This window comes from Diabrotica undecimpunctata, chromosome 5 (genome assembly GCF_040954645.1).
Source record: "Diabrotica undecimpunctata isolate CICGRU chromosome 5, icDiaUnde3, whole genome shotgun sequence".
Taxonomy (NCBI): Eukaryota; Metazoa; Arthropoda; class Insecta; order Coleoptera; family Chrysomelidae; genus Diabrotica; species Diabrotica undecimpunctata.
In genome coordinates, this window is record NC_092807.1 from 3,196,813 (window position 1) to 3,219,726 (window position 22,914).

Below are 22,914 nucleotides of genomic sequence, written 5' to 3' on the forward strand. Positions count from 1 at the left end.
TTTTCGAGGGGTGCAGTGGAATAGCCGGATTTGGGTTTGCATCAAAACTGTATTACTGTATGCCAGTGGAAGTAATTTCCAACCATACCTCAATTTCCATTTGTTAGGTTAAATTTTTTTGTTCTTTTATTCATTTTAATCTTTGAAAGTACTTTAAAAGTTTTATCGGCAACTAGATCGATTAAAAAAAAAATTAAAAACGGTTGAATAACTAATAAATATTCCTCCCAAATTATGAGTCACTTGACTCCTCGTCTCATCTAAAAAATTTTGTCAAAACCGTATTTTATCGAGTTTTAGTAGAGTACAAATTTTCATTGGAAGACCGTAAATACATGTATATATATATATATATATATATATATATATATATATATATATATATATATATATATATATATATATATACTAGGAAAATATTCCGACCTTCAGTATAATTTTTTCAAGATATCTAAACAAATTGAGTGTAGAACAACCTGATAGTCTAGATAATCAAAGGAATCGTACACTGATAACAATCTGTCAAATAATCAATGATCAATTGCGAAATGCCATATCAATTTTTATATGTGCCGATATTACTAAATCAAACGAACGTGGCACTTATAAGCCATTAATAAATACAATTACGTATTGTTCCAATTAATTGAATTGAATAATAAATACGGTAGTAAAAGTATTTCTATCAAAACGATTTTTTATAAGTCTCTAGCTCTCTGAAACTGCTCTCAAAATCAATTTCTCCAGATAATAGATCATCTTTATTTAGCAGCTTTTTTTTCATATTTTTTATTTTTTTCCCTTCAATATACTCTTCTTCAGCATTCCTACACTGTAGGTCTTTTTCCGAAGCCTGGTGCATAGCTGCGCCGATTTTTTTTAATCATCTAATGAATCGTGGTTGGTTCCTATAAAGGAGGATTAGATTTTTTGAAACAGGTAGAGGTGTAGAAAGAAAAAAGCAGGGTGCTAAATCTGGCGAATAAGGAGGATATTCCATGATTGTGGCCTGATTTTTGGAAAATAGGCTTTAGTAGAGGGCGCGTTGTCATGTTGGAGAATCCAAGAGTTCCCTTTCCATATTTCGGGTCTCTTTTTTCGATTATTTTCTGTCTTCGTAAAAGCTCTTTATAATATTAATTAACTTTCTGACCTTATGGTACAACATTGGCTTTGATTTGGACTTGCTTATCCTCCATTGGACTCTTGGAGAGTGTTCCACTGCATGGATTGCCGCTTGGTTTCAGGGTCATATTGAAAAATCCATATTTTATCACAAGCTTTTTTTTTATTCACGTCTCTTTTAGTCTTCTTATCAATGGATAAAAATTGACTAAATAATCAAATAGTAAAGTATAAACGAAAAGGCAGAAAAAAGTTGTATGACCCTCCTTGAAGAAATGGAGCAAATGCAAAAAATGAATGCCGAAATTTAGGAGCTTACTAATAAAAGGAAAAACAGATGCATGTTAATATAGATTTTACTCACTGTATATTTCAGATTAAGTAATATTGCAATATTCTTTTTTATCTTAACTTTCTCGCCATCTATAAATCCTTACAAAACAATTTTGCAGTTCTTTTCGCAACCGGTCGTTTCTTTAATTATAGTTGAAAAGCATTGTTAACAACCATTTTGCAGCGATCTACGACAGGAAATAAGTGGTCAAATTGCGAGTAAGCTATTGTCAACTAGTCTAAAGAGTTCAATGCTTTTGTTGAATCGTGGTGACCCGACGGTGACAGTATAATTCAACGCATCTATTTTATTTTCGTATTTTTGTTTTTCTAACTAAATAAAAGTTTGCTGCCGCTTCGTTTCGGATTTGCAGACGGATATTAACGATGAAAATGCGAAAATAACCTCTCGTCCCAGACACGTTTCTTTTTTTTTTTTTTTTTTCTCTCTATTTTTTTCTTCTTGTGTCCTGCTCGAGTATCGTGCGTTGGCTATCAAATTGACTATAATAATTTTATTGACGGCAGCTCGGAAAAAGGATGCAGAGGATCTGTTAAAAAATTCTCTCAGGTTTTTAAGCCATGACTTTCATAGTCATACACCAGTTGGGTACATATACATCCTTAGATAACTGTTACACAGTTCAAAGCATTCACGGATCAGTTCAGGTTTATCCACTGATCGTTTTCTTAGTCCGTCTGCTGCATCATCAAATTTAAGATCACTCAAAATATTTATAAGCCAATTTCTACTGGCTTTACACTCCAGTTCGGTACAACCTGATCTACTTCCAGATGAAATAAATCAGTTTTTTACTACTATTGCAGAGAATATAATTACATCTCTTCCCACCATTAATGTCGATGTCCTCTTCGATTATAGATATTATCCTTCTCCGAGCAAGTCTTTTTTTTTTGTCCTGTTGTGAAAGAAGAGGTCTCTCAAATAATAAAGTCTCTTAGTAATTCTAATTGTACAGACGTTCACGAAGTTAATAGCAAAATTTTAAAAGAAACTTACCAAATAGTTTTAATTTAATTCTATCAACTGGAGTATTTCCAGAAATACTAAAATACTCAAAAGTACTACCTATCTACAAAAAAGGTGATTCCTCAAAAACTGACAATTACAGACCCATAAGCATTTTTTCTACTTTTAGGAAAGTGATTGAAAAGGTTATCAATCAACAATTTTATTCCTATTTTGAGTCATATAATTACTTTAGCAACTCACAGTATGGATTCAGAAGTGCTCGTTCTACTATGAACGCGGTATTTAATGTTGTGAGCGAGGTGATTGAGGGACTTGAACGCGGCAATCGCATAGCAATTTTGACTGCGTTTCATATTCATACGACATTTTGCTCCCCAAATTAAATGACTATGGAATCAAAAGTATCCCTCTTTAGCTTATAACTTCTTATCTATGTGGCAGACACCAGGCGATAGTGTCTAAAGGTCATCTCTCCGATTTTCTATCCGTAAAACATTGAGTTCCACAAGGTTCGATCTTAGGATCTGTTTTGTTTATTATTTATGTCAACGATTTGCCTAAATTCATATCTCCGTACAAATCCATTCAATTCGAAAATGAAACTACATACTTTATATCAGGAAAAAATAATGATTTAAGAATGTCTCTTGAGAAAGTTTCTACTAAATCTAGCACATGGTTTGCTGCAAACAAACCAAAACTTAACTCTGATAAAACGCAAAATTTAGTTATATCTGCAAGTAATTTACACAATGATCCAGATAACAAAGAGACTGTTAAACTATTGGGAATAACCAAAGATAATCGACTGAAATGGTCGGCTCATATCTCACAACAAAGAAAAAGCTATCAAGTTCATTATTTGTTATTCGCCACCTAACAAGGATTGTCAACTTTGAAACATTAAAAATGACATATTTTTCTTTATTCCACTCTTACCTAAACTATGGTGTAATCATATGGGACAATTTAACAAATGCACTTCAAATTTTTAGAATGCAAAAGAAAGTTGTCAAAATTTTAGCAAGGGTTAGTTATCTACAATACTGCCAATCTTTCTTTATCAAATTGAAAATTATGCCGCTACCTACTCTGTTGATATTTCAAGTTTTAACTGAAATTCTCAGAAAACGTGCCCATTTAATAAAGCAGTCTGATGTCCACGTTCACAATATGGGAAACTGTCACTACCTACTAACAAATCGCTGTAGATTACGTATTTCGGATAAAAATTGCCTTAATTATAACTATTAAGGTAACATGGGGCAAGTGCGAACGAAAAAATTCATAGTTAATATTCATTTAACTACAAAAATTGCCTCTTTCAAATTAACATTTTTTTAAACTTCTGTCGTATAATTGTGATTATTAACCGACCAATTAAAACTATTTAGATAACAAAAATACAGTACCTACCAAATTTGCCTATACATTTTTTTTCGCAAGTACATGTTACGCACTTGCCCCACTGATCCGGGGTAAGAGCAGAATGTGCCATTATTTTTGCTAATAATAATAAGTGTTCCATACGGGGCTAGTGCAGAAATCCTACATATATGTAATTTTTATTCTTTATGCTTAACTTTAATAAAATATTAAGAAAAAATGCTACGAAATATTTTTTAGGAGAGAGTCAAAACAATTTCAGATATTTTGACTGAAAAATATTTATTTAAAATAAAAACATAAACTGAACGTACCAGAATGAATAAATCCTGTTAACAGTAACAAAAAATAATAATAATTGGAAAAAATACTTATGCTATGCTTCAAACACTTCAGGTGCAGTCTCAAAAATATACTTTTCGTAATCAGCAGTTATTGATATTTTTGGAACAGGTAGTTTTGTTTCTATGTCCGACAGTAGAATAGTGCAGACATCGTTGGGTTTTAAAATAAAATGGCACTTATTTGTGAGCCTTTTCAAGCCTGTTACTTCGGCTTTTTCTTTTTTCCAGGAAAATTTACTAATACAAAATCCCCAATTTGTATTTTGGTAAATGTAAGTTTGTCAGTAGGGTTTTTTTCATCAAACTCTTCCAAATCACTTTTGCTTAGCTCGTCAAAGTCAACAATTCTGTTTTCGCTTGAATCACTGTACCAAGAACTATTATCATTTTCGGAACTGCTTTCAGCAATTTTTTTTTGTAAATCTTTTTAATTTTTTTTTCTGGTTTATATTTTTTTGGTGTATTTTTCCAAATTTGCGACGGGCGTTCTTGTAAACCAAGTTCCTCTATAACGTTTTCAAGAAAATCAAAATAGTTGTAGATCAGGAATGGGTCAAGGTTTTTTTTTCTAGCAAATTCAACACTCTGGGGTTTTTTAATAGAGAGGTTATGTCTACGCTTGAAATTAAGAAACCAATCTTCTCCTGGTTTACCATCTTTAAACTGTGTCTTAATGTTATTCTCTTTGACGAAGTCAGCTACAACCTGCAACACTTCTCTTCTAGAAAGGCCAAAACCCCATTTTTCCATAGTACGAAGGCCATTTGCTAGTTTTTCTTCTTCCTGTTGAGGAATGTCCTGAGTTCTTCCATAGCTGGAACTTTTTTGTCCTCTCCTACCTTTAAGGTGATCATGGAGAGTACTTCTTGGAATTGTGTACACTTTAGTAGCTCGGTATAAAGTCATTTGCCCAGATTTAATTGCCGACAGTGCAATTTTTAAACTCTCTTTCGTATATCCTTTGCCCCAGCTACTTCTGCGAATGTAATTTATCACCATGGTGGAACTAAAAGCATAAAGAAAAACTGTGTGAGATTTGGGGCAAGTGCGTAATATGTGCCGCTCTTACCCCACAATTTTATCCGGACTAGCCCCGACTTTAAAAATACGTGGGGCAAGAGCGGTACAACAATAAAAACTGTCAAAAAGTAAATATTTAAAAAATATATTATGTTTATCATAAACTATTGTGCCTAAGATACTTACCTACCAAAAATAATATAAAGATGTTCACAGATTCGGTAGATATAAATGGATTAATTTTTATCAGTGACATTGCTCGAGAAGTTGCAAAACACAAGTGACACTACCGTACCTATAACATCAGTGAAACGTAATAAAGCAGCTCGCTGTTGTTAAAGACTATTGTCACGGGTATTAAAGATACCAAATAATAGATGGCAGCCCATATTTCAAAAGTGATAGGTTTTTATGATAATGTTCTGCACTTGCCCCTATAATACACTTGCCCCATCTTACCTTACAATATTTTACCAAAAAGTATTAAACAGCTAAACTGTAATGTTTTCGAAAAAGTTATAAAAAATATCTTCTGAAACGTTGTTTTTACTGCTCAGAAGAATATATCTTGCAGAACATCCACTGAACTGCTTACCGTAACTTTGTCATAAATCTTTTTATGTTTAATATGTGTTCTTGTTAGTAATATATTTAAGTTACGTTTTATATTCCTTTTTGATATACTATGTACTTTTTTTGACTTACTACAAACACTATTTGTATTTGTTATGTAGGTAAATAAATAAATTCTAAACTCTTCTCATTAGATCTCACTTCAAGCTAATCCGATTACCGAGAACCGAGATAGCCATTTGTGCATTTTCTTTGGATTTGAGGCTGAATAATATTTAAGCAGTAAACAGGAATTTTCCACCTTCTTTGAGATCAAAGAGATTTTATTGCCGGCTACAAAACTCGACACCATTACTTACATATAGATTCACGCCACATTTCATTTAGGCAGTACATACGTTATTTAATATTATTGATATTTTATTTGTAGTCTCTAAATTTTAATCATGATTAAAGGTGAATTGAAAATAAAATTGTCTTTATTCTAGTACATATGAATTTGTATAGGGTATTTAACTATATTAAATATACTTTGTTTATATAGTGAATTATGTAATTTTTTATTTTATTATTATTTGTGCTCTTTTTACACCTGTTTATATCAGTAATTCCATTTACTCGTTCTTTTCTGTTCCATTTCTATTTTTTTGTTTAAATGTTCACAAATTTCGTGAACAATTGTTCTGTTTCTCTCTTATTGTCTTGTCATCATTTGCGTGTTTCCTACTTCCCTAAACGACTCCGTCGATCATTTACAACGACTGAGCAACGGTGTCTTCGGAAACACAAAGGGTATCAGTGTGCTGAGCCTACTTCTTAGTGGTTTACTGTTAGGTTACAATAATCCAATTTAAATAATTAGTTTTTTCTGCTTGTAATTTACTGTTTTTATTATCTAGGAAGTGGACACATCTCAAACAGCGGACTATTGATATTAACGGGGCTGATTGTTTTTGTGGCTGCCGAAAAGGTATTCTCTGTGATAGAACAAATAGAAGACAATGAGAAAAGTACATCTCAAAGTGTTGAGAACAACAATACCAAAGGACTGAGTCAGCCAGTCGAACAAAGAAAGTCGGTAAGTACAGAAATGTCGATAAGTAATTATAATAGTCTCATAAGATTTAAGAATGCGCAGTAAAAAATGTCTTATCTAATTAACTGTTTTTCCCCACAATATTTTTACAACAAACTCTGCAAATAAATTGCAGACGGAAAACCTTATGCACAAATATCCCAAGAAGTGAAAGTAAGGGGAAAAGGTCAAAATCGATGGAAGAAATGAATGGATTTAGTCATACTATCCACGTCGGACAACGCTCGATGGCAATCCAAAATTTCCTGAAAATTAATGATCATTCCTCGTATACGACATACCTTATCCGTAATTAATTATCTTCACATAACAATCGAGCGTCTTAATAAAAACTATTAACTTTGTCGCAAATAATAAATACATATTAATATAAACAAACCAAATGAAATTTCCAGGTCGTCTTTATTCGTACGTCATTCGCGTGAGTGGAATAACTAATGAAAATGTCAATGATTTATTTAAATTAATCATAACTATTGTTCTCAATTAAGTATACAATGAAAAATGACTAGTTCATTGCCATAATATTTTAAATAATAGCATAGTTTATTTTTAACGTACTGATAGTCAATTTTTATTTTCCTTCTTTTGCGAAACATACAATGTCTTGGCTTTTTCAGGAATTGTTACTCAAATTAACTTAATAGCTGCTTCTGGCTGGCCTCTATAAATGTGTGAATTTAGAGTTCTTTGTTGCAATTGTTAGGTAAATGAATCAACGAGGTTATTTGAATTATAAATTACGAATTCGGTATTAGCGGAATATTCATCAATCCATAGATCATCATACATCATACGCTATAGCCACTGCATCAATATCTTTGATACTAATCTAGAGTGTGATAATTTCTGGTTTAGGTACATTAGTATTATAGTCCCGGTAATGTCCCGGTTTGATCCCATCTTTTTTACTACCGACCGGATGTCGTTTTAGTAAGATAAGCGTTTTAGTTGAGAAGCAATTCATTAGTCGCAAGTTTAGTTGAGAAGAAATTCGTAGAATGGTCTCTAGAGTCTATTCGACGAACATACATTGTTCAGCTCCTGGCTTACAGTCTGTCCCAAACCCTTCTTTCAGTGCGTCACTAATTTTGACGTCATATAGGATTTTAAGAATGTCGAGAATTATTGCATGACATTTTAGTTAAATCTGACAGTTGCAGGATTGTAATCGGCTAAATGTGAAAAGATTATTTTTTTAAAATGTGAAGTATAAACTTTAAGAATTCAAATTTTTTTTTACTTTACATATTAGAGGTCCCGTCCTGTATAAAAATTTTTATTGCGCCTTATATTGGAACGGCATTTTGTCATAATTGCTATTCTATACATTCCAAAGAAAGTGCTTAATTAGCTAAGATTTATTTATGGATTTATTATTATTTATTATAAACACTATGGAATTGGAATGTTTGTTTATTTAAAATAACGCTTCCTCCTATAGAATCTTTTAAAAGTTGACTGCGAGTTGCGAGATAAAAAGATTTACTGGCAATTGCAAGGCATCAAAGCAAACATTCCTGTGATAAATAATATCGATTGAAATCAGTCATATTCGGATAAGTAATTTTCGGAAAGTTTCTGTGGCAGCCATTAGTTTAATTTTGTGAAGATTTATCATAAAATCGTGAAAATAGTTTAAACAGTGAGTTATTCTACTAGATTGGGTGTGCAAATGAAAGAGTGTTATGAAGTTTAGGTAAAAAAACAATGGACAGTTTAAATAGTAAAGCAGTTTATTTTTGAGTTAATCTACCAGTTTCGGTATGCAGTTGAAATGCGTAAGTAGAATTCGCTTTAATATGCAAATACCCGTGAACGATTCATAATTTTCTAAGTTCTATGTATAATAATCACAGACTTACGTTTTTTTCTGTCACTTCTAGCTTAATGCGTTAGAGAGAATTCGATCAACTATGACGCACTGAAAGAAGGGTTTGGGATGAACTGTAGTTGAATTTTCTACGCGTATAGGCCCAAGTTCGATATAAAATTTGCCAAGTTGTGGTCATTGTTCTCGTGAGCGACGTAAAATCGAATACCTCAGATTTTCCTGCACACAGGCAGCGGCGATGATTTCGGTAGATCTTACATTTACTTGACGTACAGCTGTTGATTTGATTGTTTAGCTATCCTAACTTTACTTGCAGCTATTCGGAATAGCTGTATTGTAGACGTATTGAACCACTTCCTTAGGTTTTAAAGCCTAGATATTCTTCTCCTACCTGGTCCTCTCTTTCCAAATACCTTGCCCTGAAGAATGAGTTGCAATAAGCCATATCTGTGTTCATTTCTCATAACATGAAATAACAGAAAATACATAGCATCTGATGATAGAGATTTTGGTACTAAGTTTTGAATCGTGACTTCTGAAAAGAGACTTCATCTTTACCAACGCTGATCTTGCTTTCCCTATGCGTTGTTTTATTTCAGTAGAGTGGTCCCATTGACTGTTTATGTTAGTATCAAGATATGTGTAGCTGTTTACCCTGTGAATTGGCTGTTGGTTTACTAAAAGATGTGTATTTAATATTTGGTGCTTACTATCATGTACTTTGTTGTCGTATAAACATCCAGTCCCTATTCTCGACTTATATCTGATATGCGCGACATTATTGTTGGTAATCCATCTAGGCTATCTGCAAAAACTACTGCGTCGTCAGCATACCTTATGTTGTTTAGACGTACTCCGTTAACTAAGGGGCCTCCCTCTAGTTGTCCTGGTGCTTGCTCGAAGATACGCTCCGAGTACATGTTAAATAGCACTGGAGACAGAATGCATCCTTGTATCACTCCTCTATCTATGGAGATTGTCTCTGTCAACTGGTCATCCACTTTAATGTTGGCAGTTTGGTTGTAATATAAATTAAGTCTCTATCATCCAAGCCCGCTTCTTTCAAGATGGACATGAGCCTGTCATGTTTTACTCTATCAAATGCCTTTTTGTAGTCGATAAAACAAATATAGAGATCACAGTTGACATATCTGCACCTCTGGATAAGCACTTGTATAGCGAAGAGAGCTTCTCGGGTGCCTAAGGTATCGCGAAATCCAAATTGTGTTGTTGACACTTTTTCTTCACCTTTTTTATATATTCTGTTATGTATCACTTTTAAAAACGTTTTAAGTAAGTGGCTCATTAGGCTAAGTACTCTTATTCTAACACCCATTTAAATAACACAATTTTGTCATTTGTTGTACGCTTTATCCATTCATGGTGATTTGGCAAAAGAGACAGAATAAATGACAACCAATTTGACAGATATAGTTTCAGAAATATGGCAGCTATCAACTGTCAAAGTTTGGAAATCGCTATTGGAAGACCCTTTACATGGAATGATGAACGTCAAAAAACTTTCGAAGTGCTGCAAATAGCTCTTAGTAAGCTGCCCGAGGCAAGAAGATACTGTCATAAGAGCAGTTCTTTGTTAGGTTCAAGATGCACTTGAAAGATACTACTCAAGTAGTAGATTTTTCTTCGAACTTCTACTTCGAATTTCGTAAGCCAGAAGGTCAAATGGCAAGATGGATAAGGCGATTACAAAAATATGGTTATGAATCGAGCACAGGATAGGAAAAATTCATTCAAAGGCCGATGCCCTTTCAATAAGATCATGCGGCACGAATTGTAGCCTCTTTTCAAAATTATAAAAACAATTTGTCACAAACGGTCAAATAAAATGAAATATTATATTATTATAAATAAGAAAAAAATTCAATTGACATAACTCATAAATTATTATCAGCACAAAAGAACCACGCTTGCCTCTTTTGCTTGTTGTATCATCTTCATGGAAGTGAAGAAATAAGGTCTGTGATGACGCGGGCGGTAATTATATTTTGAGGTGCGCTCGCCACAAAGTCTTGCTTAGTTCTTATTCCGCTGAGGAGTGGGATTCGACTTAAATTGACCGACCGTGTAAAATTCACAAAATCGTGTTCGCACCTTTTTTGAAAGATGTAGGTAATAAATTTGATCACTCTCAAGAAGTTAATCTTTTAAAAGCCGTAACTCTTAGAGTTTTGAGGTAAAATAAATCATTTTCCCACAGACGTGTGGTAATGTAATCGTAAGTGGGTTTGACAAAAAAATATGAATAATAGCCAATTTCAACGTGGGACATTTATAGAAGATAAACAATGAAATAAGTAATTAAGATAAATAACTAAATGATGTCATATGTTAAAAATATCAAAAATAATCAATAAATTATTTAGATAAGCACTTAATACTTTTCCAAACTTACAGTTCGAGCATCAACACTGCAATGATACACAGTCGATAAATGTACCTATTGTTACGATAAATATGAGTCATATTTAACCTGTAAACATTTTATTATTGTAATACCAATTTTCTAGTAGTTTCCCCTACGATAAAACCGGTCTTCTTTGCCGTTCGAGAGAGTTTAGGGGTCAGCACAGGTCAACATCCGTCCGCTTCGAAGGGATTCCAGAACTAACGGCTGTTTGATATAAATAACGAAATTTTCATTAGTTTTGAAATGTAACGCGCGTATTGTGAGGAGTATAAATTGTAATAAATGTTGTAAATAAATTATATAATTATAGTGTGAAATATATTAGTGTTATATTGTACAAATCAAGACTTTAAATAAACTAAGTGTTAGAACATTTTTATAATAAATAAAGTTAATAAATTAGACTAATAAACTCAGTTCACTATCAAAAGAAGGTACAGAGCCAGAGAAACTCGAAAGATTCCGATTGGCTTTAGAATTGACCGTCATTGACCCCTACCGATCTCCTAGACAAGCTGCGTCTACTGAAAGATTACTTATTACTTACATGATGGTGCCTCGGCATTACGAAGACGTTACAAAAGGTTCAAGAACCGTTCTATTGGGAAAACTGCAAAGATCTAAACAGACGGAGCCGAAAATGCAAATAGTAACGAAAATAGTTCAGTTGGTAAAAAAATGGCACCAATGAAACGGTACATAACCAAATTTCCACAGCCATATTTTAATCCACTATTTTGAATTTGGAAACTGATGTCAGATTTAGACACTCATGTTTTTGAGCAATTATCTCATAACCTATAAATCTAACTTTACAGTGTTATTATTCAGTTACCAGCTGAATGAAGTCAGTTTGAAGAGGTCTACCCTCCGGACGCTGGTACTCACGTGAGGCATGGTTATATGTTGCCTGAAGTTAAATCTAATAAAATATCAAACATCATTCATTTTTAACAACAATATGTACATTTTTTGGCAATTTTAACTTCTGTAAAGGGTTTTACCCTAATATTGTGGTGGCTCAGGCATGTTAACCTGCTTTTAACCTGATAATGGAATTATTATTCCGAAAACGTTTGGTATTTTGAGGTAAATATACCTTCTTACAAAGAATTAAATAAAAAGTGGGAAAAATATTACGAAACGCTATTAACAGAAAGTAGGCACGAATTTATGGAAAGACCTGACCATATCTCAATGACAGAAAACTCAGAGGTGCATAAGATAAACAAAGAAGAACTGAAAAAAGAATTGAAACAAATGAAAAATGAAAAAGCACCCGGGCCTGGAGACATTCCCATCGAGTTGGTGAAACATGGACCGGATGCTCTTTTGGAAAGCATTGTGAATATTTTTAATAAATGCTTAATTGAAGGCCAAACGATTCCAGACAATTGGAATTTGGCCCACATTAGCCCCATTTATAAAAAGGGAGACAGAAAAGAATGCGGAAATTATAGAGGCATTAGCGTAACTAGCTCGCTGGGAAGGTTTATGGTCGTATATTGAAAAGAAGAATAGAAGAGGAGTATAAAGAAATTGAAGAACAAAGCGGCTTCAGAGCAGGAAGATCGTGCGTGGACAACACATTTACCCTTCAACAAGTAATTGAAAAACGAACAGCTCGAAACCTCCCTACGCATCTGGTATTTATAGATCTGGAGAAGGCTTATGATACAGTTCCTTTAAAACTCTTATTTAGTGTCTTGACGAAAACGGACCTTAGTAAAACATATCTAAAAGCAATACTGAACATCTATAAATGTCCTCAAAGCACTGTAAAAACAGGAAATACTTTCTCAAGGGTATTTACAGTAACGAAAGGCTTGAGACAAGGATGTTGTCTTTCCCCCAACCTATTCAAAATATATATCCAAGAAGCACTGCACCAGTGGAGACAAAAATGTGCGGGAATGGGGTTGAAGCTTAACAACCATTATCTGACAACGCTGTTCTTTGCAGATGATCAAGTACTAATTGCAAGCTGTGAAGAAGATGCAGATTATATGCTTAAAAAGCTCAAAGATGAATACGAAAAATGGGGGATGAGTATGAATATGTCTAAAACAGAATATATGCGAATAGGCAGTGAAGACGAAGACCCGGATTTGGAAATTAGACAAATGAAAAGGTGCTACGAATACAAATATTTGGGAAGTATTATCTGCAGTAAAGGAACAACGGAACGAGATATAGACTATAGAGTGCAACAAGGCAGGAAGAGTGTTCAAATTCTGAATTCGATACTTTGGTCCAACAAAGCTACTATGAGAACTAAAATGACTATCTACAAAGTAATTGTAGAGCCCATTCTTACATATGGAGCAGAATGTTGGCAAATGACAGTAAAAGGAAAGAAAAAAGTTGACACGGTTGAAATGGACTACCTAAGAAGAGCTTGCCGTATATCAAGAGTAGAACGTATACCTAATTCTGAAATTAGAAGAAAAACAGATAGAGTACATACAACTTCTGAAAGAATAGAAACTAGACAGTTAATATGGTATGGACACGTACAGAGGATGGACGACAACAGATGGACAAAAAGAGCTATGGAATACAATCCAAGTAATAGAAGGAAACGAGGAAGACCAGCCAAGTCTTGGATACAAGGTGTTATGGAAACCATGAAAGATAGAGTCATTGATGAAGACACCTGGAGAGATAGAAAAAGATGGCGATCGAAATGCGGGAAGCGGCAGAAGCTGTAGGATCCCCGCTTATATATATATATATATATATATATATATATATATATATATATATATATATATATATATATATACAAATAATTAAACCTCTTTTTGTGATACATTGTATACAGCCAGCTGCAGGAATTTATTTTCCTTGTGGATTTTGTTATTATTGCTTTTGAAAACTTGATCGATTTTTTAATAAATTTTACAACAATAACAACACAGCTATGCTTGTTTCATTTGCATCTATATTTTCCTGTAATTGTAATTAATCCGATTAACGAAAACCATTATTGATGATGCATTACGATTATTACGAATCGCAGAGATAAATCGGTCTTGATCTGCAATAAACAAAACAAGTTTGTAGAAAAACCCACTGTTTATTTATGTGACCTTTGGTAAGTCACAGACTGTGGCCTAAATTTATTTGTAACACAAATAACAAATCTATATTTACAGTACTTACAAAGAATCATATCGCTTACGGTCCAGTAGCGGTTCATAATTATTTTCCGAGATAACAAGGATCAAAAAAATTAAAGAAAACAATGTTCTTAACAAATGGAATAGCCGGATAAGAATGTAAAAATTGCCCCAAGAGAAACTTGATCCCAAATGTTGGGGTATTGTTCGGCATCACAAAAGATGAATTAATTTTTTACCAAAATAGAATTTTTTTTTCAATGAAAGGTTTTTTTGTGCTCTACAAAAATATTTAAACATAAATTAGAGTTAGCGGGAAATACAGATTGATTTGAGCGTTTAAAAATTTTAAACGCTTTTAAAAAAATAGGAAAAAATATGGATAATTCGAAAAAAATATATTATACGAGTATGATGGATGATCACCAACCATTTTTTTTGCCGTTTTCTCGCCTTGTATTGAGTTAAATGTTTCTCTGTAATTGTCATATATTGTTTCTTATTTCTTATATTTCTCTTTTAAGCTTGTGATTTTTTTCTCTTTTGTATTTCTCTATTGACTTTATTGTCGAGGTACTTAATTTTTCCTGATTTATCTACGTTAAACACACTCAAATGGCCACTCAAACCCCGACGGTTTGTTGTGTCTGTTGCACGGGCAGTCTCTCCCGCAGCCAAAGCGAGTGAGTATTCTGAATCTGAATGGAAATGAATAGGCGGCCTTCAGTCTCCGCGCATTTGTCGTGTCAGCCAGACCTATCCCCAACGTTTTTAAAATGGCTTTTGACACCGAAAAATTAATTCGGGAAGGTGAAAGCCGTTTTGGGATAAGGAAAGGCGATTTGGGTTATATATTCTAAAGAATACAGTGATCATATATATAACAAGCGAGTCTTCTACAGCTGGCGCCGCTTCTCGCATCCTAATTTCCAGCGTTTTCTGTCGAAGCAATCTTCAGTTGTTAAATCTCTGGCGGTCATTGCATCGTCGACATCGTCTCTCCAGGATCGTCTTGGTCTACCTCGTTTTCTTCTAGTTGGCGGAGTCCATTCTTCTATTTTTTTTTGGCCATCTATTTTCAGGCATTCTCTGAAGGTGTCCATACCAGTTAAGTCTTTTGGCTTCGATTGTGTCTATTATGTCTAGATCGATTTCCATTTCTCTCCGAATATCTTCGTTTCTCACCCTATCAAGTCTAGTGAGCTGGCAACATCGTCTCCAGTAGTTCATTTCCATGGCCTTAATTTTTGATTTGTTTCTTTGGTTTATTTCCCAGAGTTCGGCGCCGTACAGCCCAATACTTTCTATTATTGTTTTATAGATTCTTCTTTTATTTTCTTTTGTTATTTTTTTATTCCATAATAGTCCGTGTAGCTGTCTGGTGGCTGATCTTGCTTGGCCAATCCTGGAGTGTATTTCTTCGCTACTTCCTGCTTTTGATGTTATTTGGACTCCCAAGTATTTGAAATTGTCTGTTGGTTTTATAGTTCCCATTTCGATTTGTAGGCTTTCTGGTTTTTCTCCTACAACTAAGTACTCAGTTTTTTGTATATTAATTGTGAGGCCCCATTTGGTATACTAATCTTCCAGTGATCAAGAAGGGAAAAACGAGGATGGGAAGAAATAACCAATATAACTCAACTGGCAGTCGATTGGCTACTATAAGTGGCTGCTCATATAACTGCTACTATAAATCACTGGAACAATAAAACCAACGCCAGTGAGATGGCTACCTACTCTGAGCAATATTGCTCCACCAGATCTACGCCGTACAGCAGCATTAGTGAGAGAGTACCAGAAAATTGTAGCCAACGTACAATTACCAATACATCAAGATATCCCAGACATCTCAAAAGAGCACCAGCGACTGAGATCTAGAAATCCTCCAATACGATCTGCCCGAAAAATTGGTAATTCCTATGATATACATAGGCAATGGACAACAAGATGGATGCCAACAGTAGAATCGAACTATATTAAGATATCCACCCCAACTCAGGGTTTCATCGGATCAAATCTGCCCCGGTCCACTTGGGCAAGGCTTAATCGTATACGTACCGGATATGGTAAATGTGCTGATTCGCTGTTCAGGTGGGGTCGTGCAGAAAGTCCACAGTGCGATTGCGGACAATCTAGACAGACCATAAGCCATTGTGTTTCAGACTGCTTGAATCGTGCCTACCGTGGAAACCTCCAGGACTTTGCGGAATGTTCCCCAGAAGCAATTGAATGGCTATGTAAATTGGACATTAATATTTAGTGTCATTCATTCTATCTTTAGTGTTTAAATAATATATTTAATATATATGTATATATTATTGTATTTGTATATTTATCGTACTGTGAAAGTCCATACGCTAAATAAATAAATAATAAACTGGCTGCTCATATATGTCGGCTACCTAGTGGACGCTGTACGAGGGCCCTGATGTAAATAATCTTTTCTTATGTGAAGGGATCTGAGGCAGTACAATTTTAGAGATTTATGAGGTAAAAAACTTAAGACATTTAATGAAAACTCTACCTTTTTTCCAGTAAGTATATTTGCAAAGAAATATATTGAATGGAATTAGAGTACAGAGGCGTACTCTGTACTAATAAATAAAAAATATGTCTGGGCGGTATTAAGATATGTTACAGGCTGTAACAAATACCAAATATAACATTTAAAGAAACTGGATATACAGCAGGTGGAATAGATTTTTTCCGGGAATTAGTTAAGTCAATGGGTTTTCGTTGGAATAAAAACCAAAACAAACATAGTGGACGTTGACTAAACTCGTCTATATTTGAATTAGAAGTAGAGAGATTGTTAAACGGACACATTTTAGTGAAACTCAAACCGAATGAACCAAAGTTAGTGGAGCTATTTCTCGCAAACAAGTCCACAAATACATCCGAGTTTATAAAAGTACAATGTTCACGTGGTTTGTAAGCTGTAGTATAAAATTGTTTCGTATGCCACTGTAAACACTTTTTTGAATACTTAATTTTGCCGAAACTTACTTTACGGTATTTTGTTTAGTTTTATTTCTTTTTCCTCCATGATTTTGCTGTTTTCCAATTCGCAAAACTCACCTATTATTTAAAAAAATGTAATAAATTAACCAATTTTTTTACGTAGGTTTCCGGCTATTTGAACTTGGTAGCGAACACCATGGACAACTTCACCCACGGTCTGTCACTGGGTGGAGCCTTCTTGGTATCCCTTAGACTAGGACTACTGACCACCTTCGCCATTTTAGTCCACGAAATCCCCCACGAAGTCGGAGACTTCGCCATCTTGCTCAAGTCCGGTTTCACGAGGTGGCACGCCGGCGTGTTCCAACTTTTGACCGCAGGTGGCGGTCTCATTGGCGCCATGGCGGCCATCTTGTTCAGCGGCGCACATACAGCTCTAGGTAAGATTTTTTTTAAAATACGTAACTGCAATAAAAGCAATCAAAAGCTGTTAAAAACAGTAAACGGTTTAACATTTTCAGTGTAGCAGTCTCTGTACGTTTACCTTTGACTAGTACGGCTGTTTTAACCCTTTCATTACTGATTTCATTTTATACCTAGAAACCTAACAAAGCGATTGATTTTTTACATTGTTGCGAGTCCTTGTAAAGGAGGTAGGACATATATGTCCCATTAGTGTTGAATGGTGGGATAAATAAATCCCATCAGTAAAGAAACAAACTTATATAATATAATAGTCTCCCGTTTTATACCGCTGTCGCGGCTTTGGGAGTATAGCAGGGTAGTCTGCTATATCTAGGGCCTACGGTATACAAGGAAGGTAACATGGCCAGTGCTACGCTTCAACCGTCTATTATTACCCCTGGTTTTACCCAAGGTACTCATTTTTATTCAGGCTGAGTCGACCTGGGGCCTATAGACATTTTTAAAATGTCTAGATGTTCTTGCCGGCGGTGGGATTCGAACCCCGGACCACCGGCTTGCGAGTCAAGCATCCTACCGCTTGCGCTACGCAGGCCCTACAAACTTATATTCAAGATAAAAAAAGTACATTACAAAAAAATATTGGTATATTCCATTATGCAGTCAATTCATTCCTTTCAGACTCATCTTCAGATATTTTCGCGTTATCAGAACTTTCTTCGTCGGAAGCAGTGATGTTTACATCCACACGGTCAGGAGTATTCTCAGGTACTTCATCAGAACCTGAGGCAGAATCGTCACAAGGTACATAATCAGACTATGAGGCAGCATAAGGTTCTTCCTAGGATTCATTTTCATTAATATTTGAGAAGTTTTCAATTTCTTCTTGAAGCTCTTTTTGTGTTAGAAAACGTCTACGTGCCATTGTAAGTCTGCAACCAAACAATACGAATGGGATAAATGCGACCCGGTATAAACTACTACTGGGACACTAGAGACCCGTTTAGAAATTATGGTAATCGATGAAAACAATATCAAAAATGTATATATATATATATATATATATATATATATATATATATATATATATATATATATATATATATATATATATATATATATATATATATATTATCACTAACCTGTGTTAATCAGCAACTAAACTATATATAACCGGTTAAAAAAACAGAGCTGCCACTTTTTCTTTACTAAAATTGTATTATTTATCATTTGTTGATGTAAGTGTTTAGTTAACATTCCTTAATGAGTAAGGACAACAGATGACAACAATGAGTATAACATGGGCTTTGGGGGACATATATGTCTCCACAGTAATGAAAGGGTTAAGGCAATCGTGCTCATAATACGGATATGACCTTGATACCAAACAATTTACACTTCGATAAAGAATATACATAGATTTTAGGAAGACTTTTAAAAATAATTTCAAATTTTCTTGTAAAAAATTTACTAAGTTCACATTAATTAATTTCTGATGATGAAACATAAAAAACTGGTCAATAATAAGAAATCACTAAGAAGTTTCCGTCTTATATAGTAATATTAGTTATATCTTTTCTTTTTTTGTTTATAGAAGCGAGGAGCTCTTGGATATTACCATTTACAGCTGGCACATTCCTTCACATAGCTTTAGTAACCGTTCTTCCCGATTTACTCAAAGAGGAAGATCCGAAAGAATCATTCAAGCAACTGTTAGCATTGATCCTGGGAATAACAGTCATGGCGTTCGTCACCAACGCTTTCGAGTGATGGCGATGACAAATTATATTATCACAAATGTACTTGAAGCAATAGTTTATTTGAAATAATAAAATAAATTTCCATAATTTGATTATTGGTTAGTATTAATATTTGCGGTTTTGGCAAGTGTCAACTATCATTTCTCAAAATGACGGCTGACAATAACTAAACTGTCGTTTGTGAAAATGACAGTTGTATAAAATATATCAATTAGTTGAGTATAAAAGTAATTTATGCAATTGTTACTTTCAAATAAACTCTTGCCATTGACCAATTAAATGTAATTTTGACAGTTTCTGTAAGGTTTGACTAAATGTAAACGTCAGAATTAAGTATCATTGTTGATTTTGATACGAGCACATCAATTGATATTGACACTCAATTGAAGATCGTTGTAACTGATATCTACAATCAAAAGTTTTGACATTGCTTTACAATTAATTTAAATTAGGTTATGTTTCACAACTGCGTTAAATACTTGTCACTAGAATCGATATTTTTTTGTTTATACTTATTAGTTTTTGTGTAGATATGTCTCACCAGTACTTAAATATCTATCAAGGGTTATAGTTTTCTTCCTACAGATACATAATCGATGAACATCATCCACAATAAACTAGGTCTGAAAAGGTCCATGAAATGTGTCAATATTATTTTATTATCCATAACACTTTTATTTTTGCACTGCGATCTCAATAAGTCATCTAAAAACTTCCAACTACAATAATTACCGTTACTGCCTACAAAAAGATGCTTTGTACCTCTATTTCAATGGAGTGCGACTCGTCAGAACACATTTCAGTGTCACCTAACCTTACATAACCTATAATTTATCTGAATAGCTGTCAATATTAGCTGCCAGTGTCTTTTTATGAATAACAATTACTGTTTTACCTAAAAACAATTCTTCTTCTTTTGGGAATCTTCTTAAGGCATCTTTCCATCCGCAAACAGCTATATATCAAAATATCTTGATTGGTAATAAAGTTGGGTATTCATTGCGGTAACTTCAGTCACTTGAGCTACTCTATAAGCTATACTGAAGTATATCATAACCCAACTTTTTGTAAATGGTGCTATTTAACTACTTTTTTTTTAATGATATCAGTTACAAAGATAGTCTGTGCTATGTATGATAAAAAAACGTATCGTTTTATGCTGTGTTGAAACCGTTGCCATATTCTATGATTCTCTAGTGATATGTAATTAAAAAAATGTATATAAATATTTTATCAGTATTTTTAGGTAGAATGGATATTTGATATTTGAAGGAAATAAGTCTTAAATTGATAATATGTAGTTTTTTAAAATACACATTCTGTTTTGCTTCCTGTTTTATTTATTTTCCTTGTATACACCCATTCATATCCACAGTTGTCAGGAATTGACGAATATCTTTAACCCTTTAAACGCCGAATCATTAAAAACTGTAAACAAATTTCAACTATCCATAAAAAAGATGTTATTGGGATATCTTTTATAATTTTGTTTTGTGAAAAAAAAAATAAAATGCTGTTTTTGAGAAAAAAACCATGTTCCCAAAATGGGAACGTTGGCATCTATAAGTCACAACATATAACAAAGTAATATCATTGCAGTAAAAACATATTTTATTCCATATATTATAACAAAACTAACAAAATTTAAAATAAAACTATAAATCTAATGTTACAAATAATATGTTAGCAAGGTGAGTGATATTTATCAAAACAAAAATTTTTATGTAGACGCTTTTCACATTTAGTACACTCTAAGCGTGTGTTTCTTTGGCATACAGTACATCTACCTTGTGATGTACTTTTAGAAATATGATTTATTCCATCAAATCGTATATCTCTAAGAACTGGACAAGTTGGACCACCTTTTCTTTTTCTTGAGCTTGCTCCAACTTTGATTAGCGCCATAGCAACATTTCTTCGAAAATCCAAATGAGTTATAGTACTTTCAGGATTTACGTGTTGGTAGAAACGGAATGCTGCTACCACCGCTAAATTTAAGGAGTGAGAAAATAAATTCCACCACCATTTTTTTGATCTTAATCTTGGACGATAACTAGCACACATTCTATCGCAAAGGTCGACACCACCCATTCCAAAATTGTACTTCTTGATCAAATTTGGTTGTGGAACTTCTTTTCTATTTTCAGATTTTACTCTTCTTGTCGCATTTTGGAGCGGACTGATGGAGAAATGATTGCTTGCTATTGTAACTGCAGCGTTGTCATTCCACTTGACGCAAATAACTGTACCATCGGATTTGTAATCAAATGTTCCCCGATCTTGCTTCTTTATTGTTTTTGATGATACCAATGGACATTTATTTATTCTGTTCTCACGCACAGTTCCACATGCCCGAATACCTCTATCACACAAGCTTGACAATAGTGAATAACTGGTGAAGAAATTGTCAAAAAATACATTATGGTTGTTGGGGTTCTCAATTACTTCTAACATTTTATTTACAACGTGGGAACCTAAAGGCATCTTTCTATCTATTGTTTTACCGCAGTATATCTCTAAATTATAGGGGAATCCATCTTGTCCGCATAACATCCATATTTTGAAACCGAATCGTATTGGTTTATTTTTTATGAACATCTTAGCCGAGTGATGCCCATGATACGGAATCATCGATTCATCTATGCTGAGATTTTCATGGAAAACTCCAAATTTTTTGGAGTTTTGTTTCAGCATATCATATAATTCTGCAACTTTATTACCAACTGGAAGGTTGGCATTATCACAAATATGAAGATAACGTTTTATAAGTCGGAACCTTTGCCGACTCATTATTTTCGAAAAAATTGGAGCCTGCATGTCATCTGCAGTAGACCAGTAATCATCCTCAGAAGGAACATGGTGATATCCGCTTATCAAAAGTAACCCCAAAAACTGACGAAGTTCCTCAGAAACAGTAAAGTTGTGAATATTTTTATCTCTATGAGCGTAGAGTTCGGTATTATGACGAATAAATTGAACTATTTCAGATGTAAAAAATAATGAAAAAATTTCGAACTCAGATTTGCCCAAGTGTTCATCGCCTACTCTTGGTGGTGTGGAAGCTTGAGCTTGAATTCCAACCTTCTCACTCTTTTTCCATTTACGTTGAACCGATACATTTTCTTCCTTATCTTCGTCGGAAGATTCATAAGCGTGAATTTCTACTTCACCGGGTACTTCGTCTGGTATATCAGGAATATCTAACACCTGATCGTCAATAGTATCCTCGTCGCTTTCAGTACCTTGATCATCTGAATCAGGTGGAAGAATAACAATATCCACTGGTTCTGCGGACGTTGAAGCTTCCACATCGTCGAGTGCATGTATTAGAAATCTATGCCTTCGTATAGATGATCTAAGTGTATAAAAATATATCTAAGTATTATGCTTTTTTTGTTGCCACCAACTTACCCATAAAAACTTTTTGCATCCAAAGATATATCCATTTTTTCACTGAAATAAAACTAAAACTCAAAATTATTATAAACACCACGTGTTTTCTTCGTCGTAACGTC

The 22,914-nt window shown here is 33.9% G+C and overlaps 1 protein-coding gene across 1 annotated transcript in view; it reads left to right on the forward strand.

Annotated features, from left to right (window-relative positions):
* The window catches only part of Zip99C (Zinc transporter Zip99C), a 45,208-nt gene extending 24,482 nt beyond the window's left edge, over positions 1-20,726 (forward strand). The window contains exons 3-5 of the mRNA XM_072531347.1: positions 6,675-6,853; positions 17,380-17,656; positions 19,234-20,726. Coding sequence (XP_072387448.1) covers positions 6,675-6,853; positions 17,380-17,656; positions 19,234-19,409 — 632 coding nt within the window. The 3' untranslated portion in view covers positions 19,410-20,726. The remainder of the gene's footprint in view (positions 1-6,674; positions 6,854-17,379; positions 17,657-19,233) is intronic.
* Positions 20,727-22,914: the final 2,188 nt, after the last annotated feature.